The sequence below is a fragment of the Elephantulus edwardii genome, unplaced genomic scaffold (genome assembly GCF_000299155.1).
Source record: "Elephantulus edwardii isolate Elephantulus edwardi_28Jun2011 unplaced genomic scaffold, EleEdw1.0 scaffold00093, whole genome shotgun sequence".
Lineage (NCBI taxonomy): Eukaryota > Metazoa > Chordata > Mammalia > Macroscelidea > Macroscelididae > Elephantulus > Elephantulus edwardii.
In genome coordinates, this window is record NW_006399843.1 from 13,081,383 (window position 1) to 13,104,961 (window position 23,579).

At 47.0% G+C, this 23,579-nt stretch overlaps 3 protein-coding genes and 1 pseudogene across 6 annotated transcripts; 1 reads left to right on the forward strand and 3 right to left on the reverse strand.

Annotated features, from left to right (window-relative positions):
• The first annotated feature begins 1,184 nt into the window (after positions 1 to 1,184).
• HMBS (hydroxymethylbilane synthase) lies at positions 1,185 to 10,529 on the forward strand. 2 transcript variants are annotated; one of them, XM_006890847.1, is made up of 14 exons: positions 1,185 to 1,230; positions 5,954 to 6,007; positions 6,361 to 6,433; positions 6,801 to 6,850; positions 6,927 to 6,982; positions 7,306 to 7,383; positions 7,811 to 7,888; positions 7,996 to 8,071; positions 8,927 to 9,040; positions 9,401 to 9,439; positions 9,667 to 9,786; positions 9,988 to 10,041; positions 10,180 to 10,266; positions 10,356 to 10,529. In XM_006890847.1, exons 1-14 carry the CDS (start codon positions 1,198 to 1,200, stop codon positions 10,527 to 10,529), a joined length of 1,086 nt encoding a protein of 361 aa, XP_006890909.1. In that variant the 5' UTR covers positions 1,185 to 1,197. The 2 variants fall into 2 exon arrangements, with proteins under 2 accessions (XP_006890909.1, XP_006890910.1); XM_006890848.1 differs by lacking the exon at positions 9,667 to 9,786 and having other exon boundaries at positions 1,198 to 1,230.
• Positions 3,805 to 4,158, reverse strand: LOC102867171 (annotated as a pseudogene).
• Positions 10,530 to 12,050: 1,521 nt separating the features above from the next.
• On the reverse strand, positions 12,051 to 12,485 carry LOC102867578 (histone H2AX-like). The gene has a single exon (XM_006890849.1). The coding sequence runs from the start codon at positions 12,480 to 12,482 to the stop codon at positions 12,051 to 12,053; it is 432 nt and encodes a 143-aa protein (XP_006890911.1). The 5' UTR covers positions 12,483 to 12,485.
• Positions 12,486 to 13,782: 1,297 nt separating this feature from the next.
• DPAGT1 (dolichyl-phosphate (UDP-N-acetylglucosamine) N-acetylglucosaminephosphotransferase 1 (GlcNAc-1-P transferase)) lies at positions 13,783 to 20,064 on the reverse strand. 3 transcript variants are annotated; one of them, XM_006890851.1, is made up of 9 exons: positions 19,599 to 20,064; positions 19,191 to 19,311; positions 18,801 to 19,014; positions 18,475 to 18,621; positions 15,579 to 15,663; positions 15,030 to 15,218; positions 14,247 to 14,334; positions 13,927 to 14,082; positions 13,783 to 13,848 (listed from the first exon to the last, which is right to left on the reverse strand). In XM_006890851.1, the coding sequence occupies exons 1-9, from the start codon at positions 19,757 to 19,759 to the stop codon at positions 13,783 to 13,785; spliced, it is 1,227 nt and encodes a 408-aa protein (XP_006890913.1). In that variant the 5' UTR covers positions 19,760 to 20,064. The 3 variants fall into 3 exon arrangements, with proteins under 3 accessions (XP_006890913.1, XP_006890912.1, XP_006890914.1); XM_006890850.1 differs by having other exon boundaries at positions 13,783 to 14,082; XM_006890852.1 differs by lacking the exon at positions 19,191 to 19,311 and having other exon boundaries at positions 13,783 to 14,082; positions 19,599 to 19,929.
• Positions 20,065 to 23,579: the final 3,515 nt, after the last annotated feature.

A 23,579-nucleotide genomic window follows, 5' to 3' on the forward strand; every position in this document is an offset into this window, starting at 1 on the left:
GAGCAGCTTGGTTTCACTTTTTCCAGAACAGACCTGTTTGTTCTCCTGGTAGTCCACTGTTAGGTTTAACACACTTTTCCAGCACCACAACTCAAAGGCATCAATCTCCTGTCGTCCTTTGTTATTGTCCAGCTCTCTGATGCATAACAAGTATTTGTGAAGACCATGGCCTGTATCAGGCACACCTTAGTCTCCAGACTGACATTGTTGCTCGTCAGTACTCTGGCAAGGTCCCAGACAGCAGACTTTCCCAAAGTAATTAGTCTTTTGGTTTTCTGTCCTTGATATTCTCTGTAGCAAACACCTCATATCCTCCTCAGTTTTAGCAAGCAAGACTGTGTCATCTGTGTAACTCAGGTTGTTGATGAGTCTTCTCCAATCCTGATGCTATGTTGCTCCTCATAAAGCCCAGCCTCTCAAATGATCCTATAGCGCAGTTCTTTTATTCACACCTGAGGTCACATAAGTCAGAATCTACACGACAGCAACTGGTATGCTTTCTGGAGCAGCCCTTTTATTTGCACTTTACAAGAGTAGCTTAGGGGCCCAGTGACTTGCTTAAGGGCCCTTGGCTTGGTTTTGTGTGTGTAAATATACAAAATAAAACCTACCATCTCAACAAATTTTCTGTGTACAATTCCGTGACAATGACTGCTACTTATAAAAAAAGCTTCCAAGCAAAAACTCCTTCCTCATCTCTCATAACCATTAATAGTCTTTGCTTTCTACATATTTGCTTAGATAAGTGAGGTCATAAAGCAGTTTACTCACTAGTAAAGGAATTTTGTTTTTACTAGATCCTTTAGGGCACGATTATTGCCTTAGGTGGCGTCTGGAGGGAGTACAGGCAGATCTTGGCTGCTGACCATCAGTAGAATTGGCTCAGACAGTAGTGGTAGCCAAAACAAGAAAGAAGTGATAGGTTTAGGTTTCAGAGCAGGCTGTCTGGGGTAACACTCATCAGCCAGGTAAAAAGCGCTCGGCTGTCACAACCGGTCCAGTTTCCGCCCAGAGGAAAGCACCTCCCCTACGGGACGGCGCCGGAAGTGACACTCTGCCAGCACGGATCCCGAAGGCTGGGGTGTAGGAAGAGCTCAGGCCCACGTGCCCCAAAAACCGGCCATCCGGAGCCTCTGGTTCTCTAGACCCCTAACGGACCTTAATGACACTTCCCTGGTCTCCTTCTCGAGCACAGCCATGTCTGGCCACGGTGACGCGGCTGCAACGACGGTGAGTTCTGTACGGGTGACCCTTACTACTTCGGCTTGCCGGATCAGCGATGCAATGATTGGTCCCAGATTGCCATCCTCCGTTGTCTATTGGTTGGAGCGTCTATCAGTCTTTTTTTTTTTTTAAATTTCGGAAAGATTTTAAAGGGCCAGCTGCTGAAGGTGTCTTTGAAAGAAGGGAGTCAGGTAGCGGTGGAGGCGGGGTTAAGAGCGGTGGTGGGGTTTTCGTGAGAAGATTCTCACCAGTAACTGAGTAGGATTCCCACTATGTCACGTCCAGGGATCTAGATTTAGTAACCCAGTTTGGGAAGTCTGTATGCAACAGTGATTCCACGTGATCCTTCCACAGCTCTCAGGCCTGATGACAGGTTGCAGTGATCCTAGGAAGATGTTCCACCCCGGTTTCGGAAAGGAGATGATACCCTCAAGTATTCTTACTGCACATATACTTATTAGAAGTGCGCCCTGCCTTTCTCCCGTTTTCATTTTGCCGGTCACCTGGTGTAAGCTCTAATGAACCCCTGTGACTAGGCCATTAAGTGTTGGGCTGCTAACAGAAAGGCTTGTGGTTTGAATCCACTAACTGCTTTGTTGGAAAAACAAGAGGCAGCATGTAAAGATTTACTTGAGGAAAGATTTACATCAGGAAAACCTGGTGGCGGGTATCTAGAGTGAGAATAAACTCACAGGTAGTGTTTGGGGTGTTTTTCTTTTTGGCTGGCTGGTTAGTAAACTGTAGGCTACTAAGTTTGACAGTTTGCACCCACCACAGGTTCCTCTGAAGAAAGCTCTAGTAATCACCATGGGAAAAGTCATTACCACTGAAAACCATGTGGAGCACAGTCCCACTGTGACACATAGAGGGCCACCTTGACTCTAGATATGTGACAGCTAGTTTAGTTTTATCCTTTCAGAGCCCCACTAGTTAAGACAGACCTGTAGGTTACTACTGGGAGCAGGTGGGGCATCCTTGCTGAGTTTGTACAGATCTAAACTGCAGAGGCTGGTTATGGCCAGCTTGTGATAAGAGAGAGGGAGGTGGGGCAGGTGCCTATCTCTTCCCCTCCAGCTTGCTGGTGAGGAATGGGATTGTTGCCTTTGCTGACAACTCAGAGCACGGGGTTAGGAATAGGAAGCCCTGGATTCTAGTTTCAACTCTCAGCCCAAGCTCGATGTGTGATTCAGGATAAGTTACACTTTACCTTTCAAAGCTGGCCTTTACACCTCTGTAAAATGAATGTAAAATGCCTGCCCTGAGGTTTAGGATACCTTTGAAGAGTAATTAAAACAACACAAATACCAAACCCAACCCATCCTGGACCCTGTAAAGTTCATAGCCCCGTGCTAGTATTAGTTGGCTTAATGACTCATTGAGTGACCCTATGAACAACAGATTTGAACTTTGCCCTAACCAGCCCCATTCTCATGACATGCGATAGGCTACAGCCTCATTTTGCATGTGCTGCTGAGTCAGAATTGACTCATAGCTGACCCTCTAGTGAGTGGGTTTTCAGAGGCTGTATACATCACAAAGGAAGACTGCCCATCTTTCTCTCATAGAACATCTGGTGGATTTTAACCACCTTTTGGATTGGCAGTGCATCTCCTTACCACTTAACTACCATAGTTTCCTAATCTATACATCTTTATAGAAACAAACTGTCTCAGGGAGCTCTGATGGCCTCATGGCAAAAAGCTGCACTGCAATCCCAGAGGTATGCGGTTCGAATCCACCAGATGCTGTGCTGGAGAAGGAAGGGCAATCTCCTCCTGTACCAGTCAGATCTAATCTGCTGGTACACACACAAAAATAATAAAAAAAATTTTTTTTAAAGAAAGAAACTGTCTCTAAATTGGTAAAGCTTAATAGACGCATACTGCCACATCTTTCTCCCACAGTGAGGCCCAGCTGCTAACCTTTCAGATAGTAGCACAGTGCTTTAACCACCAGGCCACTTTCAAGGAGCAGCAGAGCACTTTAACCACCATGCTGTCATTCACTCACTTACTCCTTGCCATTGAGATGGAACTTACTCATAGCTGACCCTCCAGCCGGTCCCAAGGCTGTAAATAGCACAGGTGATTGCCCCATCTTTCTCTTCCGGAGCAGCTGGTAGATTCGAACCACAGGAGAGGCACAGCCTTTAAGTTTGCAGCACAACTTCCTACAGAATATGCCACCAGAGTTCCTTAAAAACAAACAGTAAGTGCTCAATACTTTTTCTTTTTTGTCCACAGACTGTTTTATTATGCTGGGGCTTGTGGGGATGAATAGAACCAGCTATGATTCTCTTTTCTCAGATGGGTCCACTGTCTCCAGATCAGGCCAAGAGCTGTGCCTGGGGCAGCGCTGTCTCCTGGTGGGACGGGCAGGGCTTCTCTACAGCCCCTCACTCTGGAGAGGTGGCGTGGGCTCCTGGCCTGCTTAGAAGAACAGGTGCTGGGATGAGAATTTGGACTGGGCTGCCAGCCATGGTCAGGGTGAGCCCAGATGCCCTAGGGTAAGGGTGTGAGAAGGAGGCAAGACCTAGGCTGAGTTTAAATCTTCTTTATTGGGAGGGTGGGGTCACCACCCTCACTGCACAGCCTGCTCATTGGTGCTTCTTCCTAAATCCTGCAGCTTCGTCACATCCAGCAGCTCTGGCTGTCTGGAGAAGGGCTCAATTTAGGGGGCCTCAAACATGTCATCTGCCCAGAAGGCAGCCACACTGGCTGAGGCCTGGGACCTGGATATCTGACTGGTGAAGCCACACTTGCCCAGTGTCTTGGCGTCCTCTGGAGCTGGCTGTCCTTGTACAGACAGTTCACATTGGCGTGGCCGCTTGAGGATGCCCATTATGACGCAGTTCACCTCCCACATGGTGCTCGACTCCTTGGCATCAGTGAAGATAGTGGTCTTGTGGTGCCAAATCATCTGAAACACATCCATCATGGCGGCTTCCTCTACCCCTCCATGTGCTGGGGGGGGGGCACCAATAAATACTTATTTATCTAACAGTTTGACTCAAATATAAGGTGCAGATTCAATGAGCATAAAGGATTGTTTGAACCCAGAAGTTGTGAGACTCTAAATTCCTTCTGGGGAGTTCTAGTGGCCTAGTGGGTAGGGATTTATGCTCCTAACTAAAAGGTAGCACTTCTCTGATGGTTCACATCTACCAAGTAGCTCCTCAGGAAAGATGGGTAATCACCTCCTGTGCAATTTACAGCCTTGAAAACCAGCTATGAGACAGTTCCACTCAACAGCAATGAGCTGAGTTGAAAATTGAGATTCCTTCCTAGGAGATCTCCGTAGCCCAGAAAATATATGGCCTTTTCAAGCTTAGCCTCATTTGCTCACAGGTTTCCTGGGTTTATTGTAACAGTGCACTAGAGTCTCAGAGCAGAAAGCTGTCACTTCCTCTAGCAACAATCTGGCTGCAAAAGAACTCCATAGGATGAAGATTCCAGAAGAGGGAAGGTTGACAGATCAGTGGTGGAAAGTGGTGTATCTACTGTTTGATCTAGAAAGAAGCAGGGCCTCTTGCTTGGACTGTGGAACCCAGTTCTTCCTGCTTGCCACCTGATCTTGTTGCTGACGGTGCCCTGGCAAGAGGAAGAGCCATGTTCCTCTGATCTGTTGGCTTGGGCTCGCATTTGTCAGTGAAATGTTTCAGTATTTCCTTGTTGAAATTAGAGACAACATTCCAGAGGCATGGACTTTTAAGTGGCTCAACCTCTAAGTCTTAATTAAGTCCAAACAAATATCTTTTTTGTTTTTTTAATTATTATTTTTTGTGCATGTACCGTCAAATCAGATTTGACTGGTACTGGAGGAGATTGTCCCTCCTTCTCCAGCAGAGCGCCTGATGGATTCGAACCACTCACACAAATATCTTCATTTTACGGAACATGAATTGCCAGTGAGATGATGGGCCCAAGGTCACCCAGCCAAGAGGCAGAGCAAGACTGCACATCAGATCTGTTGGGAATAAACCAACAAAACACTGACTTTGAATAATTCTGACTCACAGCGACCCCATATGTGTCAATGCAGAACTGTGCTGCACAGAATTGTTAATGGGAAAAAAAATTTTTTTAAAGTAAATATCCAAGCCTTTTTGTTTGTTTTGATTTTTCCAAGTCTTTTTTGTGAGCTGCCTCTGGGTATGCTTGAACCAACCGACTTTTGGTTAACAGCTGAGCAAGTTAACTGTCAGTGCCGCCACCCCTTTATGTGTACCTTCTAGCCCCAATTGAGAGACTCTTTACAGGGCAGCTGTGGTAGCCCGGGGCATCTGGATGCTTGCTCTGTTGTGGATGCTTAGCCTTTGCTCCAGTGACTCAGCACTAGTTCCCCTACGTAGTCCCAGGCACCCCTGCCCGCTGGACACTCCACCCTCCCTGTGGCCAGACTGATGGGCCTTATCTGTATACCCAGCTGGTCATGCATAGCACTCCCACTGCATCGGCCTACCTCAGTTTTGGGTCTCAGTTTTCTGGTTACTACAGCAGCATTAGCGGGCCTTGTCAATTCCCTCTGGTCTCTCATCTCTGGTTTCCTGAATAGGGCAGAAGGTATGGAGGAGGATGAAGGGACCAGTCTTGGAATATTCCTCTGCTTAGAGGCTTGGCTGGCCACAGGCCAGGGCCTGAGGTTCCATTCTTTCAAGCCATTGATTCTGGTTCTTGAACAAAGTGCTGAGAAACATAAGTACACTGACCTGGGGACTCTTTTGCAGGAGAAGGACGACGGCCCAAAGATGAGAGTGATTCGTGTGGGTACACGCAAGAGCCAGGTGAGTGCAAGTGTGAAGAAGGGACATGTATTACAAGAATTCTGGTGCCTATGTTTGGGGTCATAAGTTGGGGGGCCAGTGTGTAGAGGGTTAATTCCAGGATGAAAGAAATGGGAATGATTGGAAAAGATACACTGCGTCCAGTCTCATGTGGAATGGCAGCGTGTTCTGAGGAGGGTGGTCCTGGGCAGGAGAAATTGGATTACAGAGGACTCTGAGATCAGATCCCCTCCCCTTCCTAGGTAGGCACCCAAACCCTGTCTGGAGTCAAATCCCTTCAGAATCTTCCTGGCACTATGAGAGTCAGGGGGAGGGGAGGGGAGGGGAGGACTAATCTGAATTTCTGCCCCCAGCTGGCTCGAATACAGACAGACACTGTGGTGACAGCGCTGAAAACCTTATACCCTACCCTGCAGTTTGAAATCAGTGAGTGCTCCGGGAAGGAATGGAAGTTAATGGGAAGCCCAGCACCTGGAGGGGAGAACGCAGCATTTCTGGCTTTGCCTATGATAAAAGTGTTTGCAAATCCTTTTTAGCTGCTCCCAATTCAGAGGATCCTTTCCTCTGAACACCTTCACCTCTAACCACCTGAGCCAGCTTGGCAATTAATGTTTTCTGCTTTGGGTCTTTTTACAAACGCATCTGTTCCTCCCTGCTAGATCACAGTTCCTGAGGTCAGGGACTGGGACTTCTGGGCTTCTGTACCCACCATGAATCTTAGCGCTGTGCTGGGCACGGAGGGGCTCCATAGATGCTGACTAATGAGTCACTAATTGATCAACTCTTTCCTCAGTTGCCATGTCCACCACTGGGGACAAGATTCTAGATACTGCACTTTCAAAGGTAACATCTTCTCCTAGTCCTTGTCTTCCCATCTGTCTTTGCTTTCTCCACTCTGAGACTCATTCTTGCCCCGCAGATTGGAGAGAAAAGCCTATTTACCAAGGAGCTGGAACATGCACTAGAGAGGAATGAGTAAGTGAGAGACAGAGCCTGGCACTCTCCCAGAGTCTTGCTGGAAACCTGTGCTCTACAGACCTGGATATTAGCTAGACTGCTGGGTATGAGCCCTCTGATATGCTGGAGAGGCCTGATAGGTGGGTTTTTCGGGCTTCAGCAAAGGAGCCATCTGGCTGGCTGAAGTGCAAGGCTGGGGTGGGGCTGGAAGAGTTGGAAGGCAGGTCTTGGGAAGGCCTGCTTCCTGAACTACCTTCAGCTTCTATATTGAAGCAGAGGTAAGGAAAGAAAAGATGGGACTTTCTGCTCAAATCCCTTCTTTTTGTCTTCTGTCTCTCTAGAGTGGACCTGGTTGTGCACTCTCTGAAGGACTTACCCACTGTACTTCCTCCTGGCTTCACCATTGGAGCCATCTGCAAGTAAGAATCCTGCAAATCATGTGTGGGCCTGTGTGTCTGTATAGTAGGGAGCCTGGGCATGTTAACCTCCCCTTTTCCCTTTGAGACTTGGGCTTCCACCAACTGCTGTTCTTTTCTGCCCTAGGGGTGTTGAACATGGCAGAAAACTCAGAAAATCATAGTTAAGTGACTGTTAGTTGTCATCAAGTGGATTCTAACTCATAGCAACTCCATGTTTCAGAGAACACAGGTTTTCAAGGCTGTATGGTTTTCAGGATTGCCAGACCTATCTCCTGAGGTCCTCTGGCTAAATTAAAACCACCAAACTTTTAGCTAGTGATGCTTACATGACTGTGCCACTGAGAGATCCCAGCTGCAGAGAAAGAACTGAGGTCAATCTTGAACTGAAAAACTCTCCCTCACTCTGTGACCGTCATTCCACCCCTAGACGAGAGAGCCCCTATGATGCTGTTGTCTTTCACCCAAAATTTGTTGGGAAGACCCTAGAAACCTTGCCAGAGAGGAGGTGAGTGGGGAAGAAATACCTTGGTTTGCACACAGAGGCGGGACAGGAAGAGAAAAGGAGGATTGCCTGCCTGTTGTTGACTTCCATCTTAAACTCTCTCTGAGCAGCGTGGTGGGAACCAGCTCCCTGCGGAGAGCAGCCCAGCTGCACAGAAAGTTCCCACATCTGGAGTTCAGGAGTATTGTATCCTTTTAAAGAGGGAGGGGCAGCAGCCAAGGAGGAAGTTATGATCTGGAAGACCCTTCCTGGGACTCCTGAGCATGAAAGGGGCTGCCAGAGCAAGGGAAGCGTGGAGAGGGCTGGCTGTTTCTCTATTCACCAATCCAGACGTTCACAATTTTTTACTGCTTTCTTCACCGTAGTCAAGTGCCTGGCACTTGATGATGGCAGCAACATAACCTGCCCATGCTTACACAGAGTTTATATTTTATTAGGGAAATAGGCATTCATGTTACCAAGTGATAGGGAGGGCTTCCATTTTTATTTACATGCTATTTATTTTTATTTTTACAGTGAATATGCAATATATTTTCTAAAAACTATAAAAAGATACTCTGTACTAAGTGTCCCAATGGTAGAGGTAGGGAATGCTCTGAAAGTCTCTAGTGGGAACATTTAAGGCCTGAGGGTCAGAAAAGGCTTCTCAGATCTTGTAATCTTAGACATGTTACTTTACCTCTTTATATCTCATTGTCCTCATCTGTAAAATGGGACCTACCTTAAAGGTTGTGAAATAAGGTGAGTTGACACACTACACTTTATTCAACTAGTGTGAGTATTATACAGTTTTTGCAAGCTACCACGCCCCCTTGCACATTATGGGAACTGCATGCGTCATATGCGTGGGCCTGTCATATACGAAAATACTGTATGTAAAGTACTTTGGAACAGTATCTGACATGTGGTAGGTGTGATGTGTTAGCTGTTATTGTTAAACTAAAAACTGAAAGAAGTTAGCCACGTAAGAGGGGAAAACTGAGGCAAAGGGAGTAGTAAGGCGTCACTCAGTACTGTTGGTCCTTAGCATCTCCTCCACAGCGAGGAAACCTCAACACGCGGCTTCGCAAGCTGGATGAGCAGCAGGAGTTCAGTGCTATCATCTTGGCTGCAGCTGGCCTGCATCGCATGGGTTGGCAGAACCGGGTGGGACAGGTAGGCTGCCCTCACCCTTCCCCAGCTTTTTTTCTGCCCTATTTTCTTGTGTACACTGTTGTGATATGTATGTGCCACCAAGTTGGAACCAACTCATAGCTGATTTTGAGAAGCAGTAATTGCAGGGGAGATAGCCCATCCTTTTCCTACAGAGCAGCTGATGAATTCAAACCACGTGGCTTTGGGATCGCAGCACAGATTCTTACCACTAGACTATTAGAGCTTCTACTTTCCTCTAATTATTCAAGATAGAAGTTTGGAAATTAGAGGCCAGACTCCCACACTTACCTATCCAGTGATAGGGAAACCCTAGCACACTGTACCTCATCTTTGTATTGATGACCTTTTCTACCTCTACAGATCCTGTGTCCTGAGGACTGCATGTATGCAGTGGGTCAGGTATGCTTGACCAGGGAAGCTAGAATACCAAAGCACCCACCCTTCCATTTGCTCTCAGCCAATAAACTGGATTCACAGCCTTCTGCATCTCCTTCCCCCAGGATAAACATTCCCAAGTTGTGGTTGGCCCAAAGGCCCCTGGAGAGCAGAGGGAAATGGGTAGTTTCTATCCTTAGCACCAGTGGTTGAGAACAGATAGTCTGATATCATAGGCTGTTTTTCACCAGGGGGCCCTGGGGGTCGAAGTTCGAGCCAAAGACCAGGACATCCTGGACCTAGTGGGTGTATTGCATGATCCTGAGACTTTGCTCCGCTGCATCGCTGAACGGGCCTTCCTGAGGCACCTGGTAGGGTCTGTGCTCCACCTGTGAAGATGGGCACTGAGGGAGTAGGCACAGTAGTGGGGAGAGTTTGTGTGTGTGGTAACTCATTTCTGTTGAAGGTTATGTATGGAGAGGACTTGGGTCTGGCCCCCTCAGAGTTGTGTCTGAGATGTGTCACAGGGTGGGAAGGACCCTGGAGGTCACAGGGAGAGCATCTCATTGCAGGAAGGAGGTTGCAGTGTTCCAGTAGCAGTGCATACAGCTGTGAAGGATGGACAGGTACACGAAGAATGGGGCAGGAGGGCAGGAAAGGACTGTGGCACTTCTACTTGTGCTTTCTCAGCTGTCAGCCCAAACAGCATGGGTTTGGCAGTAGCCCCTCCCAGAATGTACTGAGGCAGCCATTTTCTTTTCCAGCTGTACCTGACTGGGGGAGTATGGAGTCTGGATGGCTCAGATAGCATGCAAGAGACCATGCAGGCCACTGTCCATGTCACTGCCCAGGTACCAAGCCTGGTGGGCAGAGAAGGGGAATAGCAAACACTGCATATGGTCTTTCATTCTTACCAAATTTCACTCCTTCTCTTACTCAGCATGAGGATGGCCCTGAAGATGACCCACAGCTGGTAGGCATAACTGCCCGGAATGTTCCACGAAGAGCCCAGCTGGCTGCTGAGAACCTGGGCATTAGTCTGGCTAACTTGTTGTTGAACAAAGGAGCCAAGCACATCCTGGATGTTGCACGGCAGCTTAATGATGCCCACTAACAAGTCTTTTGCACACAAGTGCCTGTGTTTGAGCCCACTGTCCCATCCTCATTGTGAACTGGGACGTGATTACCCAAGCAGATTAAACTGCTGAGATTTCCAGGGACCTTCATGTCAAGACCTTGGTGACTTTGCCTGAGCCACCTGGGTAGGTTGGTGGCTTCATCTCTTCAGAGCAAGTCTAAGCCACGGCCTTTGAATGTAACCAATTCTATTAATAAATCAGTTCCCAAAGTTTTATTTGTTTTGGTGGATTTGGGAGGGATATTGGTCAAAATATAAATGGACTGACAAAACCTTTACTCTGAGGGTCCAGCTTTCCTGGAACATCTGTTTCAATAGTTATGTACTGTTGAGTTGGTGCTGACCCACAGCTGACCCTCCAGCGGCTTTTCAGAGGCACTAAATTACAGATTACTCATCTTTCTCCCCCAGAGCTACTGGCAGACTTGAACTGGGTACCTTTTATATTGGCATGCGCGATTCCCTATCACCAAGCCACCAGAGTGACCTTCAATAGTACTCATTTCAAATCCTGAAATTAACCGAAGAGGGACATTACTGCCATAAACACTCCAGATTATGTTCATCGATCTTAAAACTTCAAAATGAAAACAGACTCTCATTTTTTTAAAAAAGTCATTTAATAAAATTAGTCCATCTGAAATTCCCCCCAATACCTAAATTACTAGTCTTGAATTCTCTGCAAAATTCCAGTTCAAACGGGGATTAACTGACTTGCTGGTATCTACTAGGTGCTTGAGTGGCTGGGATGAGTCAGGATGGAGTGGGCAGGTGTGGCTGCCAGTCCTTTTCAGGCACAAACACAACTTGTGCTGGCCACGCCACCAGCTGGGAACCCGAGCGGGGTGCAGTCTTCTCTGGAAAGGTAAGTCTAAGCCAGGCCTGTGAATAACGATGGAGATGCTGTGAAAGCCTTTAGCGTGGCAGCAAAAGGTGCACCAGGAAACATCGATTTCTCGTCCATCGAAGCCTGGAAGTCAAGTGTCACAACTGAACAGTCCCGGGCTGAGCACCAAGCTGGAAAAGTAACACGACCGGACTGCAATCACGGGGGCGAGGCTGGCGGCTCGGCGCCGACTCACCTTCAGACCACGCACCCCACGCAAGTTGGAGGCCGGCCCACCCCAGGCCACGTCCTCCAGGGGCTGGCACTCCGTCCGCAGCCACGCCGAGACAGGGCCACGCGCCGGTACCAACCGGCTTCCCCCCAAGGGCAGCCTGGCCGCCCGTCCTCACTGCAGATGGCGACGCGGGCCTACCGCCTCGTGGCTCCAGCGGCGGGAAGCGGCCGCGCGGGGGCATGGAGGACGGCCTGGAAGGCGGGGGAGGGGGCGCGAAGCGGCCTGGGTGGCTGCGGGAGACAAGGTAACATTAGAAAGCGGAGGGCAGGGCCACACACGGTTCAGCTCTTTTCGTAAAGGGCTGTGGTGGCCCTTAAAAGGGCCTTTGTGGTGGCCCCGGGAGGGCCGGAAGGTCCCGCGGCAGCGCGGGTGCCCCTCAGTATTCCTGAGAGGCCTGTGTGCTTTTCTTGCCGCCCGCGGGCGTCTTAGGCCCCACGGTGGCGCTCGTCTTCTTGGGCAGGAGCACGGCCTGGATGTTGGGCAGGACGCCTCCCTGCGCGATCGTCACGCCGCCCAGCAGCTTGTTGAGCTCTTCGTCGTTGCGGATGGCGAGCTGCAGGTGGCGGGGGATGATCCGCGTCTTTTTGTTGTCGCGGGCCGCATTGCCCGCCAGCTCCAGGATCTCTGCAGTCAGGTATTCGAGTACCGCCGCCAGGTACACTGGTGCGCCGGCGCCGACCCGCTCCGCGTAATGGCCCTTCCGCAGCAGACGGTGTACGCGACCCACTGGAAACTGAAGGCCAGCACGCGACGAACGTGACTTAGCCTTGGCGCGGGCCTTGCCACCAGTCTTGCCGCGCCCCGACATGCTGCGCGAGGTAGAGGGTTCTTGAGAATAACGGTAGAGGCAGGAAAAAGAGCTCCAAGCCGCAGTCAACTGCTACCGCGCGCGTTGAGGGTCCGCCTTTATAGCCTTCTCAGGGCACGTTCCTGCGCCCTTCTCATTGGCTTGTTCTCTAATACCCGTCTCTGATTGGCTACTGTTAACGCTCCTGTGAGATGCCTCGACGGCGGAAGAACGCCAGATGATTGGTCACATTTGAAAACCCCGGGTTAAAAAGCGAAGAGCGGCGCTCTCAGTACTCCACCACATAGAGATGTAACCAATGCATGTTAAGCGCGCGAGATTTAAACGGTAGGGCCGGAGCGCAAAACCGGAACAGAGGGGGTGGAGCTTAGAGCCACCTAAAGAGACTCTGGGAAATCTGGGTTGTCAACACTATCCCTGTTTCCCCTTCCCAGGCCTATGCACTCTTTTACTGTGCGGTAAAGAGAAAGTGAAAAAGGGAAGAAATGAGACTTGAAGGCTCCACCCCATGCTAGAAAACAGCTTTCAGTGGCGCCGTAAGTACACAGGGTCACAACAAGTTGTTTGTTGGCGGTTCTCACTTGCTGCTAGAAAGAGCCTGATGAAAGAAAATGGAGAAGTCAAAGAGGAATTGCTGCTGTAGCTGACCCTCCAGCAGGTTTTCAGAGGCCGTAAAGCGCCCAGAGGAGACTGCCCATCTTTCCCCCACTGAGCACCTGGCGCACTTAAATCACTTGCCTTTGGGTTGGCAGCACAACTTATTACCACTAAGCCACCAGAGCTCCGTAAGTGAAACAGACATTCTATTAAGGTGATGCTCCCGCCAATATGCCCATGTAGAAATGGAACAACAAAAAGATCGCTTTATTGTCACCATTATGAGCACCTGGCTCACCCCAGCTGGCACTTACTACTAATCAGACCACTTAATTTTATAACCCTATGTCAAGTCACAGCCTCTGAGGTTGTGTCCGTCTTCAGTGCAGTCAATCCCAAGGCCTCGGAATATTTCTTGGGAATTCAGGATTCTTTGAGTTTTGGATAATTGCATAAAAGATGCCATATCCCACCTCAAGAGACTGCAAAGATGCAGAGTGGCAAGCTGAAGAAAGCCATAGGCAAACCTCAATCAATAGTCATTAGAGACCCGAATGGTCCAGGAATACGCTGAGAACAAATATGGCAGAGAATGAAGGATGGAAGAGGCCTGGGCTGGAAGGCAGCCTTGGTTGGTCCAGATACAGCTCATCTTGAGTCAGGAACCCTGGAAACTGCAGTTAGAGGACAGTGATCTGGGGGCTTAGACATCATAGAAGAGTCGGACAAGCTGGTATCGAATGGAGAAGGTGACAGCACTGCCCAGGATCTGCAAGGACAAATGAAATAGAATGAGAACCAGCAAGATCATTAGATAAGAAAGTGTAGATCCCATTCCTAACCTCACCTGCAGCAGCAGCAGGAGCAACGTGAGATTCCTCTCACGCATGGGTCCAAAGACTTTCAGCAGCAAGTTGATGAGGGTCATGTTGTTACATTCAGTGAAGGGACCATCCTCACTCTCAGTCTGATGTACTGTCACTAGCTGGAGGCTCTCTGCTACCTGGAGGGACCAGAGATGAAGGGAAGCTCAGCAAGAATACTTCAGGAATAAAGATGTGCCTAATACTTCCAAGTCCCCCTTGGATATGCTGACACTTAGGGTCCCCACTTCTAGATGATCTCAAGATGGCTGTCAAGGGCCTTACCTCCTTGTTACCCTGTTACCTTTAGAATAAAGGTGCCCAAGAAAGAGAGGCTCTTGGTCTTGAACTTAGAATAGCTCATCTCCAGTTTGCCTGTCTTGGTATTGAATCTGCAGAGGAAAGAAAATTGTATGTGAAGGGGCATTTACTCAAAGAACTCTCCTCCCTGTGGTTAATTAATCGAAAGAGCCCTGAGATTAGGGAGTCAAAGAATATGAGATCTAATTCTGGCTCTGCTTTGTACTACTGTGTGATCAGAACTGATGTGAGCATTATATGAGATTACTGTTACGTACCATCAGGTCACCTTTGACTCATAGAACCCTATCTACAACAGCTCTGAATCCTGCCCTATCCTGAGCCAGTCTCACTAACTCCATCATGCATAACCCCATTTCTCCAGTTATTGTATCAGTCCATCTTATCCGGGGTCTTCCTCTTCTGTGCTGTCCCTCCAGACCCTTCCAAACATGATGTTCTTCTCCAAGGACTGGTGGTCCCTCCTGACCATGTGCCCAAAGTATGTGATAGAGCTTCAAAATCTTAGCCTCCAAGGAGAAACTTGGTTTTACCATCTCCAAGACAGACCTATTTGTTTTCTTAGTGGTCCTTGTTATGTTCATGACTCTTTATGTATGTAAATGTGTTGTAAATGATCGAGTTACCCATATGGAAAGTTAACCCTTCTTTGAGTCACTCTCTTTGTATATAAGGCTGGTTTTAGACATCCGAAATAAAAAGGCTATACTGTCTCTTCCAAGCTTCAATATCCGCCCTCTCCTACCTTGGTATCCAAAGTGGCTACCTGGGTATACGGTGGCGAGGGCAGGGGATGATATGAAAGAGCTGAGGCAGTGAGTAGAGGAAGTTGAACACCTGGGGCATGAAGAAGAGTAGCATGGTCTTGCTGAAGTGTCCTAAGATGCCCACCACGGCAAAGGTCATGCCAGCAAAGTAACAAAAAGTATCACCCACAAACACCCGTGATGGGTACCTGTAGGGAGGAAAGGATCTAAGTCAGTCGCAAGAGGCATTACCAACCCTTTTTCTCATACCTTATATCCTGGGCACTAGGTTACCCAGTTCTGACTTAAAGGAGATTCCAGGTAAGATTCTGATGCTCCCAGTAGATCTGCCAGGCCCAAAGCCCTAAGTTAAGCTATTTCTGGGCTCCACATCATTTGCCCCCAACTATTGCTGGATTAAGTTACTTAGAATACTACCAGCTGAGAACCCAGAAAATATCAACACAAGTATGTGCATGTCCAGACTAATCTGGAGGTTGGTCATGAATAGTTCCATAATTGTCATCTTTTTAGATAGCTGTTCCCTTAATCCACAGCCTAGTACTTACCAATTATAGTAGAACAGTCCCAGGGTGGTGAAAAAAAATGGTATCATGAAGTAGAGAGAAAAGATATGATCATCTCGATATTCACCTTTACAGGTTGGGGAAAGGAAAAAAGGGACAGTTAAGTAGCCACTTCTGTAAACGCTGGTCTTATTTTTGTCTTCCTCTAAATTCTGTCCCAAACTATTCCTCTGAGATTACTTTCAAGAACTCACTACCCTCTGTCACCCTGGCAATTCTTGATAGGCCCCACTTTTAGTTTAAGGTATTCAAACATGGATTTGAATACCAACCTTTTAGTTCCTAGCTATTTGACCTTCGATCAGAACACATTTAACTTTCCTAAGTCTGTTTTCTGATCTGTTAAACAGGGTGATGAGAACACTTGCCACATACAGCTATTAAAATGTTTGTTGTTATTGTGTACCACTGAGTCAGAACTGACCTTCCAGCGGGTTTTCAAAGGCAGTATAATTGTCTATCCTTCTCCCACTGAGTAGTTTGTGGATTCAAAATGTGCCTTCCAGATTGCAGCAGTTTCTTGCCAGAGTTCTCTTACAACTCTCGTTGTTATGTGCCCTCGAGTCACTTGCAACTCATAGTGACCCTATGTACAACAGCCCTAAGCCCTGCTCTATCCTGTGCCAATCTTACTGTCTCTGACACACCTACTCCCATTACCCCAGTCACGGAATTAATCCATCTCACTGAGGGTCTTCCTCTCTTGCACTGTCTGTCCATTCTCCTAAGCATGATGCCGTTCTCCAAGGACTGATCACGCCTTGCAACATGCCCAAAATATGTCAGACAAAGCTTCAGAATCCTTGCCTCCAAGGAGCAGCCTGGTTTCACAGCTCCCATTACAAGGTTTAAATTAGATAATGTCTGAAAAGTGCTTAGTACTAATCAGCACTTTGCTGATGTCCATCAATCATACACCAAGAGAAACAATTGCCAATAAAAGTTTGGTTTATTAACTTGTAACAAGGGATACTGCAGAAACCATACAACATGGGAAACCTTGATAAAAGGATGATGGTGTTATTCTGTGCCACTGAGTTGGAACTAACTTATAGCTGACCCTCTACCGGGTTTTCAGAAGCAGTAAACTGCACGGGAGGAGACTTCCCATCTTTCTCTTGGTGGGAACCATGTGCTTTAGGATTAATAGCATAGGTCCTTACCACTAGGCTATAAGAACTCCCTAAGAGGGTAGTTAGTGGTAAGTTGATTATGTGTCATCTGACTGAGTATGACTCTTAGCAATCCTATGAACAACAGATCTGAACCCTGTACTATCCTGTGCCATCACCATCATCTCTGACACACTTGAGCCCACTGCTGCAGTTAATGTGTCAATCCATCTTGTTCAAGGTCATTAGGGTGTATTATAGGACTTGTTTAACAATATTATATTATTTTTTTAATAAATTAGGCTCCTGTTTAATAATTACTACACAAATTCTTCAGTAATGTACACTAGTACTTTTTCAAAATGTTTCACATTCTCATTATTCCACTCTGGATATTTAGTTTCTAGTAACCTGGTTTCCCGGTTACCTTATCCCTTCAGCTTTGCTTCAATTTTTTTTACAATGTGGTCTCGTAGAGATCATTTATTAAAGGTGCACAGTACTTAATTAGCATTAGTCTTTACTTATGAGTCGATCTATTATTTGGCTAACAGATGACCACTGGGGTGAGTTCATAGTTTATAGAGTACCAAAGGTCATTCCAACCAGTCCAGTAAGTTCATGACTTTTTTAAAGAATTTGAGTTCTTTCCACACTTCTCTCCATTTTATTAGGATCTGTCTACTGAGGATCTGACCAGTATGGTTAGTAGCGGTAGCCAGGCACCAGCTAGTTCCTTCAGTCTTAAGAGAGATGAGGCTGTGGTTTATGTCAATTGTTAGTCCTGTGGCCTGGTTTCTTCTCTGAGTATAGTTCTGAGTAACTATGAAGAGGATACTAAAAAGTAGTTTTGCTCTGGACAGGGTGATGTCAGAAGGCAGGTGTAGTTCTGGGACTGAATACTTCACTTTTAAGGGGTAGGAGAGATCAGTTACTGGAGGGACACAACGGTCACTTCTGTTAGGTAGGATGCTTGATCACTTTTGTAGTTTTGCCCAGTTTCTTTTGTTGGAACTCAGATATGATTTTGGAGGGACCTGGTTTTTTGTTTGCTCCATACGTAATTATCACAGAGTGATGCTGGGGTTCTATGAAATTACATACGTTCAATAGGAGAGTATTATGGCCTAGCTAGCTATTAATGCCAATTTAGCTACAGATGACCAAGCTGCTCTTTTTCTTCTATCTATAAGCTCTAACAGCATAAAGAAATGATGTTAAGTATAGAACTGAGTTCAGGTCTTTTGTTCAAAGGGTCACTATGAGTCATATTTGACCTGACGACACTAAACCACTGCTAAGTGAGACTAATGTTGCTATATTTTGGAGGAACATTCTTCTACTTGGTACATCTTTCTTTGTCAATTTGCTGTACTGATGTAATCTAGGTTTGCTGTGATGCTGAACCTTGTGCTATTGGGATATGAAATGCCATAATGGTTTCCCTATGGGGACAGTGTTTGGTTGAGCTCCCAGTAGTACAACAGGTTTGGAAACAGGAGTGGCATCCACTTCCTTAACCACATGCCTATGGAAACGCTATGAACTTGAAGAAATGATGATAGCTACAGAAAGACATTAGGTCTTTTGTTCATGGAGTCACTATGAGTTGTGCTTGACTCGATGGCAATCAACAACAACAACTATTCTTTTTCTCAAAGTAAATAGTTTCTCTTCTAAAGTGGTTCACATATTGCTTCCTTCTGAAACCCCACAGGCATTTAACCCCCAGATTTCTCTCTCCTCCTATTCCTAGTTGTACTTACCATCCAACTCTACCAAGTTGAAGACAATGATAGACGCAGAAATGACTAACGACTGGCCAGCTTCTAACCCATTAATTCCTGCCAGGATATTGATGGCATTGGTACAGAACACTGCCAGCAACCCCATATATACATAGTACAGGATTCCTGGGGAAGAAAACACAATACAGAAAAGAGGACTTAAGAGGTATTTTCTCTGAGAGGAAAAAAAAATGGTGAGGGTAGAAAACATGATGAAAGATAATGAGAGGGGATCTGAGAAGACACAGAGAACAGAGGAACCTGAAGAATAAAAGCCACAGGATCGTAGCAGCAGAGCTACTCACCCAAGTCCAAGTGCAAGCCAAGAATTGGGCGGAAGGGCTTGGGAACCACAATGGTCGTGTTGCCAAAATTGGTGAAATAGACCATGAGGAGTGGTAGTGAGGCAGCTGTAGGCAGCAGCAGCTTATGGCGCCAGCGAAGATTCAGTACATCATCCGCAAAGCCCAGGAAGATCATGCAGCAGATGGCAAGGAGGGCACCTATCAGGGCCACAAACTGGGGGAGGCTCGGGCAGGTCCCAAATCAATCCTACTCCCACTCCACCTCCCCTTCCCAGAATTTCCGTCTGAAAAGGGGTTCCTCTGACCCTCCCCGAAAGCCCAAACAATACAACTTTCTCAGCTACCTCCCAACCCCCAATCATAGGCGACCACCCCCATTAACACACTTACTTCGTGGTGGGGGAAGGTCTTACACCTCTCCTCCACAAAGCAGTCCAGGAAAGGGAAAGGGATGAAGCAGAAGAGGATGATAAGGAACACAGCCCCGCTGATCACTCCCTGAGATTCTGGGCTGTGGCCCAGCAAAGGGGGAACGCGAGGTGGAGAGGAAAGGGGGGCGTGGTCACTAACTGGCGTGGAGTTACACTAATCCAAATTGCCTTCCAGCCACTTTTAGGGGAGAGGGCGCTACGCTGAAACCCCTGATGCACTCATGTCCTCCACCCCCTTCTTCCCTAATGCGAATCCGCTGTCCTTCACCTCCCAGAGTTCTGGACAGACGCTAGGTCCCCACCTGTGCACGGTCCAACCCTTCCTCCCAGCCTGTCCCCCGCCCTGGACCCGTGTACCGGTCCTCACATCTCCTGCCGGCTGGATTTGCAGAGGTCCAAGCCACAGAGGCGGGCGGCGATGAAGTGGCCCCGGAAGGCTGGAATGAGGGTGAGCGTGGCCATGAAGCCCAGCAGCGAGCCGATTAAGTTCACCAGCAGCGGCAGTGGCAACTCCGAGAAGGCCCACATGGTGACCCGCCAAGGGACCCTGCCGCCGCCGTCGCCTCGGTTAATAAGCAAACGAGGCGGTAGACTTGAGGCCTCAGCAGTGAGGAAGGGCCGCTTCCCACAGGCGGGGTCTTTCCACACCAGCCTGAGCAAAACCTTACAACACTGACTTGAGCCGCCCGCGGAACACCCGCAAGGCTCTATAAAGTAACCTCCGTTCTTCTTTGCTTTATCTACCCACTGTTTCCGCCCGGATCTTCTCGGCTGAACCACTATTGCTTGGGAAGGCGATGGCAGACATTTTTAAAATGGGCATACGAGTGGGGCCAGTTCTTTTAAACTGCATCTTTCAAGAGTTGAATCAGCACCAAAGTATTCGGAAAGACATTTTTAAGACATAAACACAAGCAAATATTTCTTAACATCATATCAAATGTGTTCAGGCTGGAGCGGAAAAACTGCTTGCCCACTTCCAAGATGGACGCCTCCATGTACCACGTGTCAGCACCATTTCCAGCGGGGTCTACGTCAGTCGTAGCTCCCGAAGGCTTTCACAGATCACCTTTAAAGGGCCACTACCCCTCACTTAATCTTGGGGTTACTCTGGAGGCAGGAAGTTAAGTACTGGAAGTAAGGGGCGGGGCTGAAAGGAGACGAAGCAGGAAAATCTCCTGCTCCTTGTAGAAAACCTGTTGCCCAAGCAATCAGAAGCCAAAGTAAAGGTAACACTGTTCCTGGAAAGGCAGACTGCAATTCAGAAAAGCTGTTGCTCTAGTCGATTCCAACTCACAGCAATCATATTAGGATTTCCAAGGCTTTTGGAAGCAAGCCGTTTATCTCGCAGGGCTGCTGACAGGTTCCAGCTGCTGGCCATTTGATTCACTAACAGCCGCTTAACCACAACACCACCCGGGCACAGACATTTCAAATTCCCTCCTGCCCCATATGCTTGCACTTGAACCAAGTACTTTTTCCTCACCATCTCACCCACCATCTGCCCCCGTAGTAAAGTTGCAAGCAACCAAGCGGGTCACTTCATCACTGAAGAGACTGGAAGTGTCCTGAAGTGTTGCTTTTACGCTGGTACTTGACGTTCAGGTTCTTGGATCCCTGTATTGGGCAAGCGCCTACATAATTAAGTCTGAGGCTTCTAAGGAGTCAGGAGGAGCAGGCCCATATGGGGATTCTTGTGAGTATTCTTCCTCCAGGTACTGCGTCATTTGCTTTACATCTGTTTCCTTACACCAGCATCTTCATTTCCTTTCCTTCTGCTACAGGCTCCTAGGTGACAGGTGTTTTCCTCTGAGAGAAAAAAATCACTCCCAGAGGTTTGTGAAGATTCATATATTTTGACATCTTGTCCATTCTTTCAAAAAGTAACATTTCTTTTCTTTAGGCAAAAGATAATGCTCCCTTTCCCTCCAAGCCAGGTATAAAATGTCCCTTACACATCACAGCCACTCGAATTTAAGGTATGTGGATGGGCAATCTCCAGTGCAATTAACTGCCTCTAAAAAAGACTGCCAGAAGATCAACTATGGGTGGATTCCGACTCAATGATATGCAACATCAAACAACAAAATGTATAAATAATATTTACTAATAATGTATTCTGAAAGATATATATAACACATTTATCTTATACATAAAATTATAATGAGAATTTGTATTATAAAGGACCCTGCTGGAACAATGGTTAAGAACTGGACTCATAACCCAAAAGCTGACTGTTCAAACCCACCCAGTGGCTCTACACGATGTGGTTGTCATCCTCCATTAAGATTAAAAACAAAAGTGAGCTCTAGTGGCCGAGTGGCAAGAAGCTGCACTGCAATAATGAAGGTATGCCGTTTGAATCCAGCAGATCCTCTGCTGGAGAAGAAGGGGCAATCTCCTCCTGTGCCAGTTGGATCCTATTTTTATCATGTTAGACTAGGAAAAGAAAAAATTAAAAACAAGAAAACCCTGTAGGACAGTTTCTTCACATGGGGTTGCCATGAGTCTGAACAACTGGACAGCACCTGACACGAACAACAGTTTATGTACATTGAGTTCCTGAGTGGCTTAGTTAAAATGCTTGGTTACTAGGCAAAGGTTGGCAGTTTGAGTCCACCCAGAGATGCCTCAGAAGAAAGATCTGGTGAGCTACTTCCATAAAATCCGCAATTTTAACTAATGGAGGGCACATTTCTCTGCGGACATACATGAGATCTTGTGCTACATCTGGGATTGCTATGAGTCGGATTCAACTATACGACTTGATGACAGCTGTCTTTATAAACGCATCTCCTGTGTGTATGTGTGTGTGTGTGTGTGTGCGCGCGCACAAACTTACCAACAAAGTAAAATTGCCAGCAATTTACTTAGTAACAGTCCACAAAATTTTTAGTAATTATTGTCCTATGGATAATATTTTTCTTTTTTTTTATTTTTTTTTATTTTTTATTATTTTGTGTGCGTGTACCGTCAAATCAGATCTGACTGGTACAGGAGGAGATTGCGCCTCCTTCTCCGGCAGAGCATCTGGTGGATTCGAACCGTGTTCCTCTGGGATTGCAGTGCAGCTTCTTGCCACTAGGCCACCAGAGCTCCCCGGATAATATTTTTCTGAGTTTATGTGTGTATGTTAGTGTGTGTCTCTCTCAAACAGAAAATTCCTTGGAGGCAAGTGTTTTCTGTTCCATAGAGTGTTCCCCAGGGCTCAAGACGGGCAGTTATCTGTGTACCAAGCCATAATCTCTCACGTATGGAGGACATTTGGTGCACAATGCCCCTGGAGGTAGCAATTGTGATTGTGAGGGCAGTAAGAAGGCCTTGAGGAACAGTAATATCTGAAAAATTTCAGCAGGTAGTAAGAGTGGAAGAGTCTTCTAGAAAGCTGGAACATGAGGTGGCAGGAGCAGGTGGGGAGGAGGAGCTTGTGGGATCTCCTGAGGAGGCATCCACTTTTGTCTCTCTTGAGACACTGTTAGCTTGTTGATCAAGAGCAGGCTGCAACTCCCTGGAGTCTGAAGGGCAGTCTGTATTTATTTCCTTCCTTATTTGAGGTCAATCCTTAGTAATCTTCCTTCCTCGCCTGGCATTGGGAAGCATTATCTTTTTTCTCTGGAGATCATTAGAGTTTCCCCAGCCCTTGGACTAGCAGAGACAAGACCCTGGGGAATCACCATCCACTATATGTTTACTTGGATACCATTTTAATCCTTTTGTTTCCTGAGTGATTAAGTGCCCAGTTGATTATCAAACTAATCAGACTAATCAGCAAGCACTGACTACTGGTTTCACTTGAATTTGTGTGCCTTTGCCAGGAGAAGTTTGCCTTAGTGCTGAAGCCAATCCTAGGAATTCTTAGTCACTTGGATTGAGAAGTCAATGTCTTAGATGCACACTTCCTCCTTAGTATCCTCGAGGGCCTCCTAGTAAAGAGGGCCAATCCACTATTAAGTCTTATTGCCAGAAAAAGTCTGTCCCGCAATTTTTTTACATTATCTAAAGATGTTATGTGACAGCTTTGGATAGTCTGGGGCTGTGACATTTGCAGGACCACATCTGTGAAGCTGTCCATACAGCTGAACAACTCTCCTTTCCTTCCCATCAGGCCCCTAGCAGTCCATCAATAATTCATAGCTGAAAGCAGGCCCAAACATCTCCCATTCCTATAACAATGTAAATGATTTTTCAAAAGATGGCTGCAACACAGAATTTTTTCAGTGTTAACATGTATATTGAGGATGGGGGGGTTTGTTATGCATTTTTTAAAATGATAATGAATTTGCTAATCCTTACCATGTACATGAGAAAACACTTCAAAGCCAAAAAACCAATTGCTGTCAAGTTGATT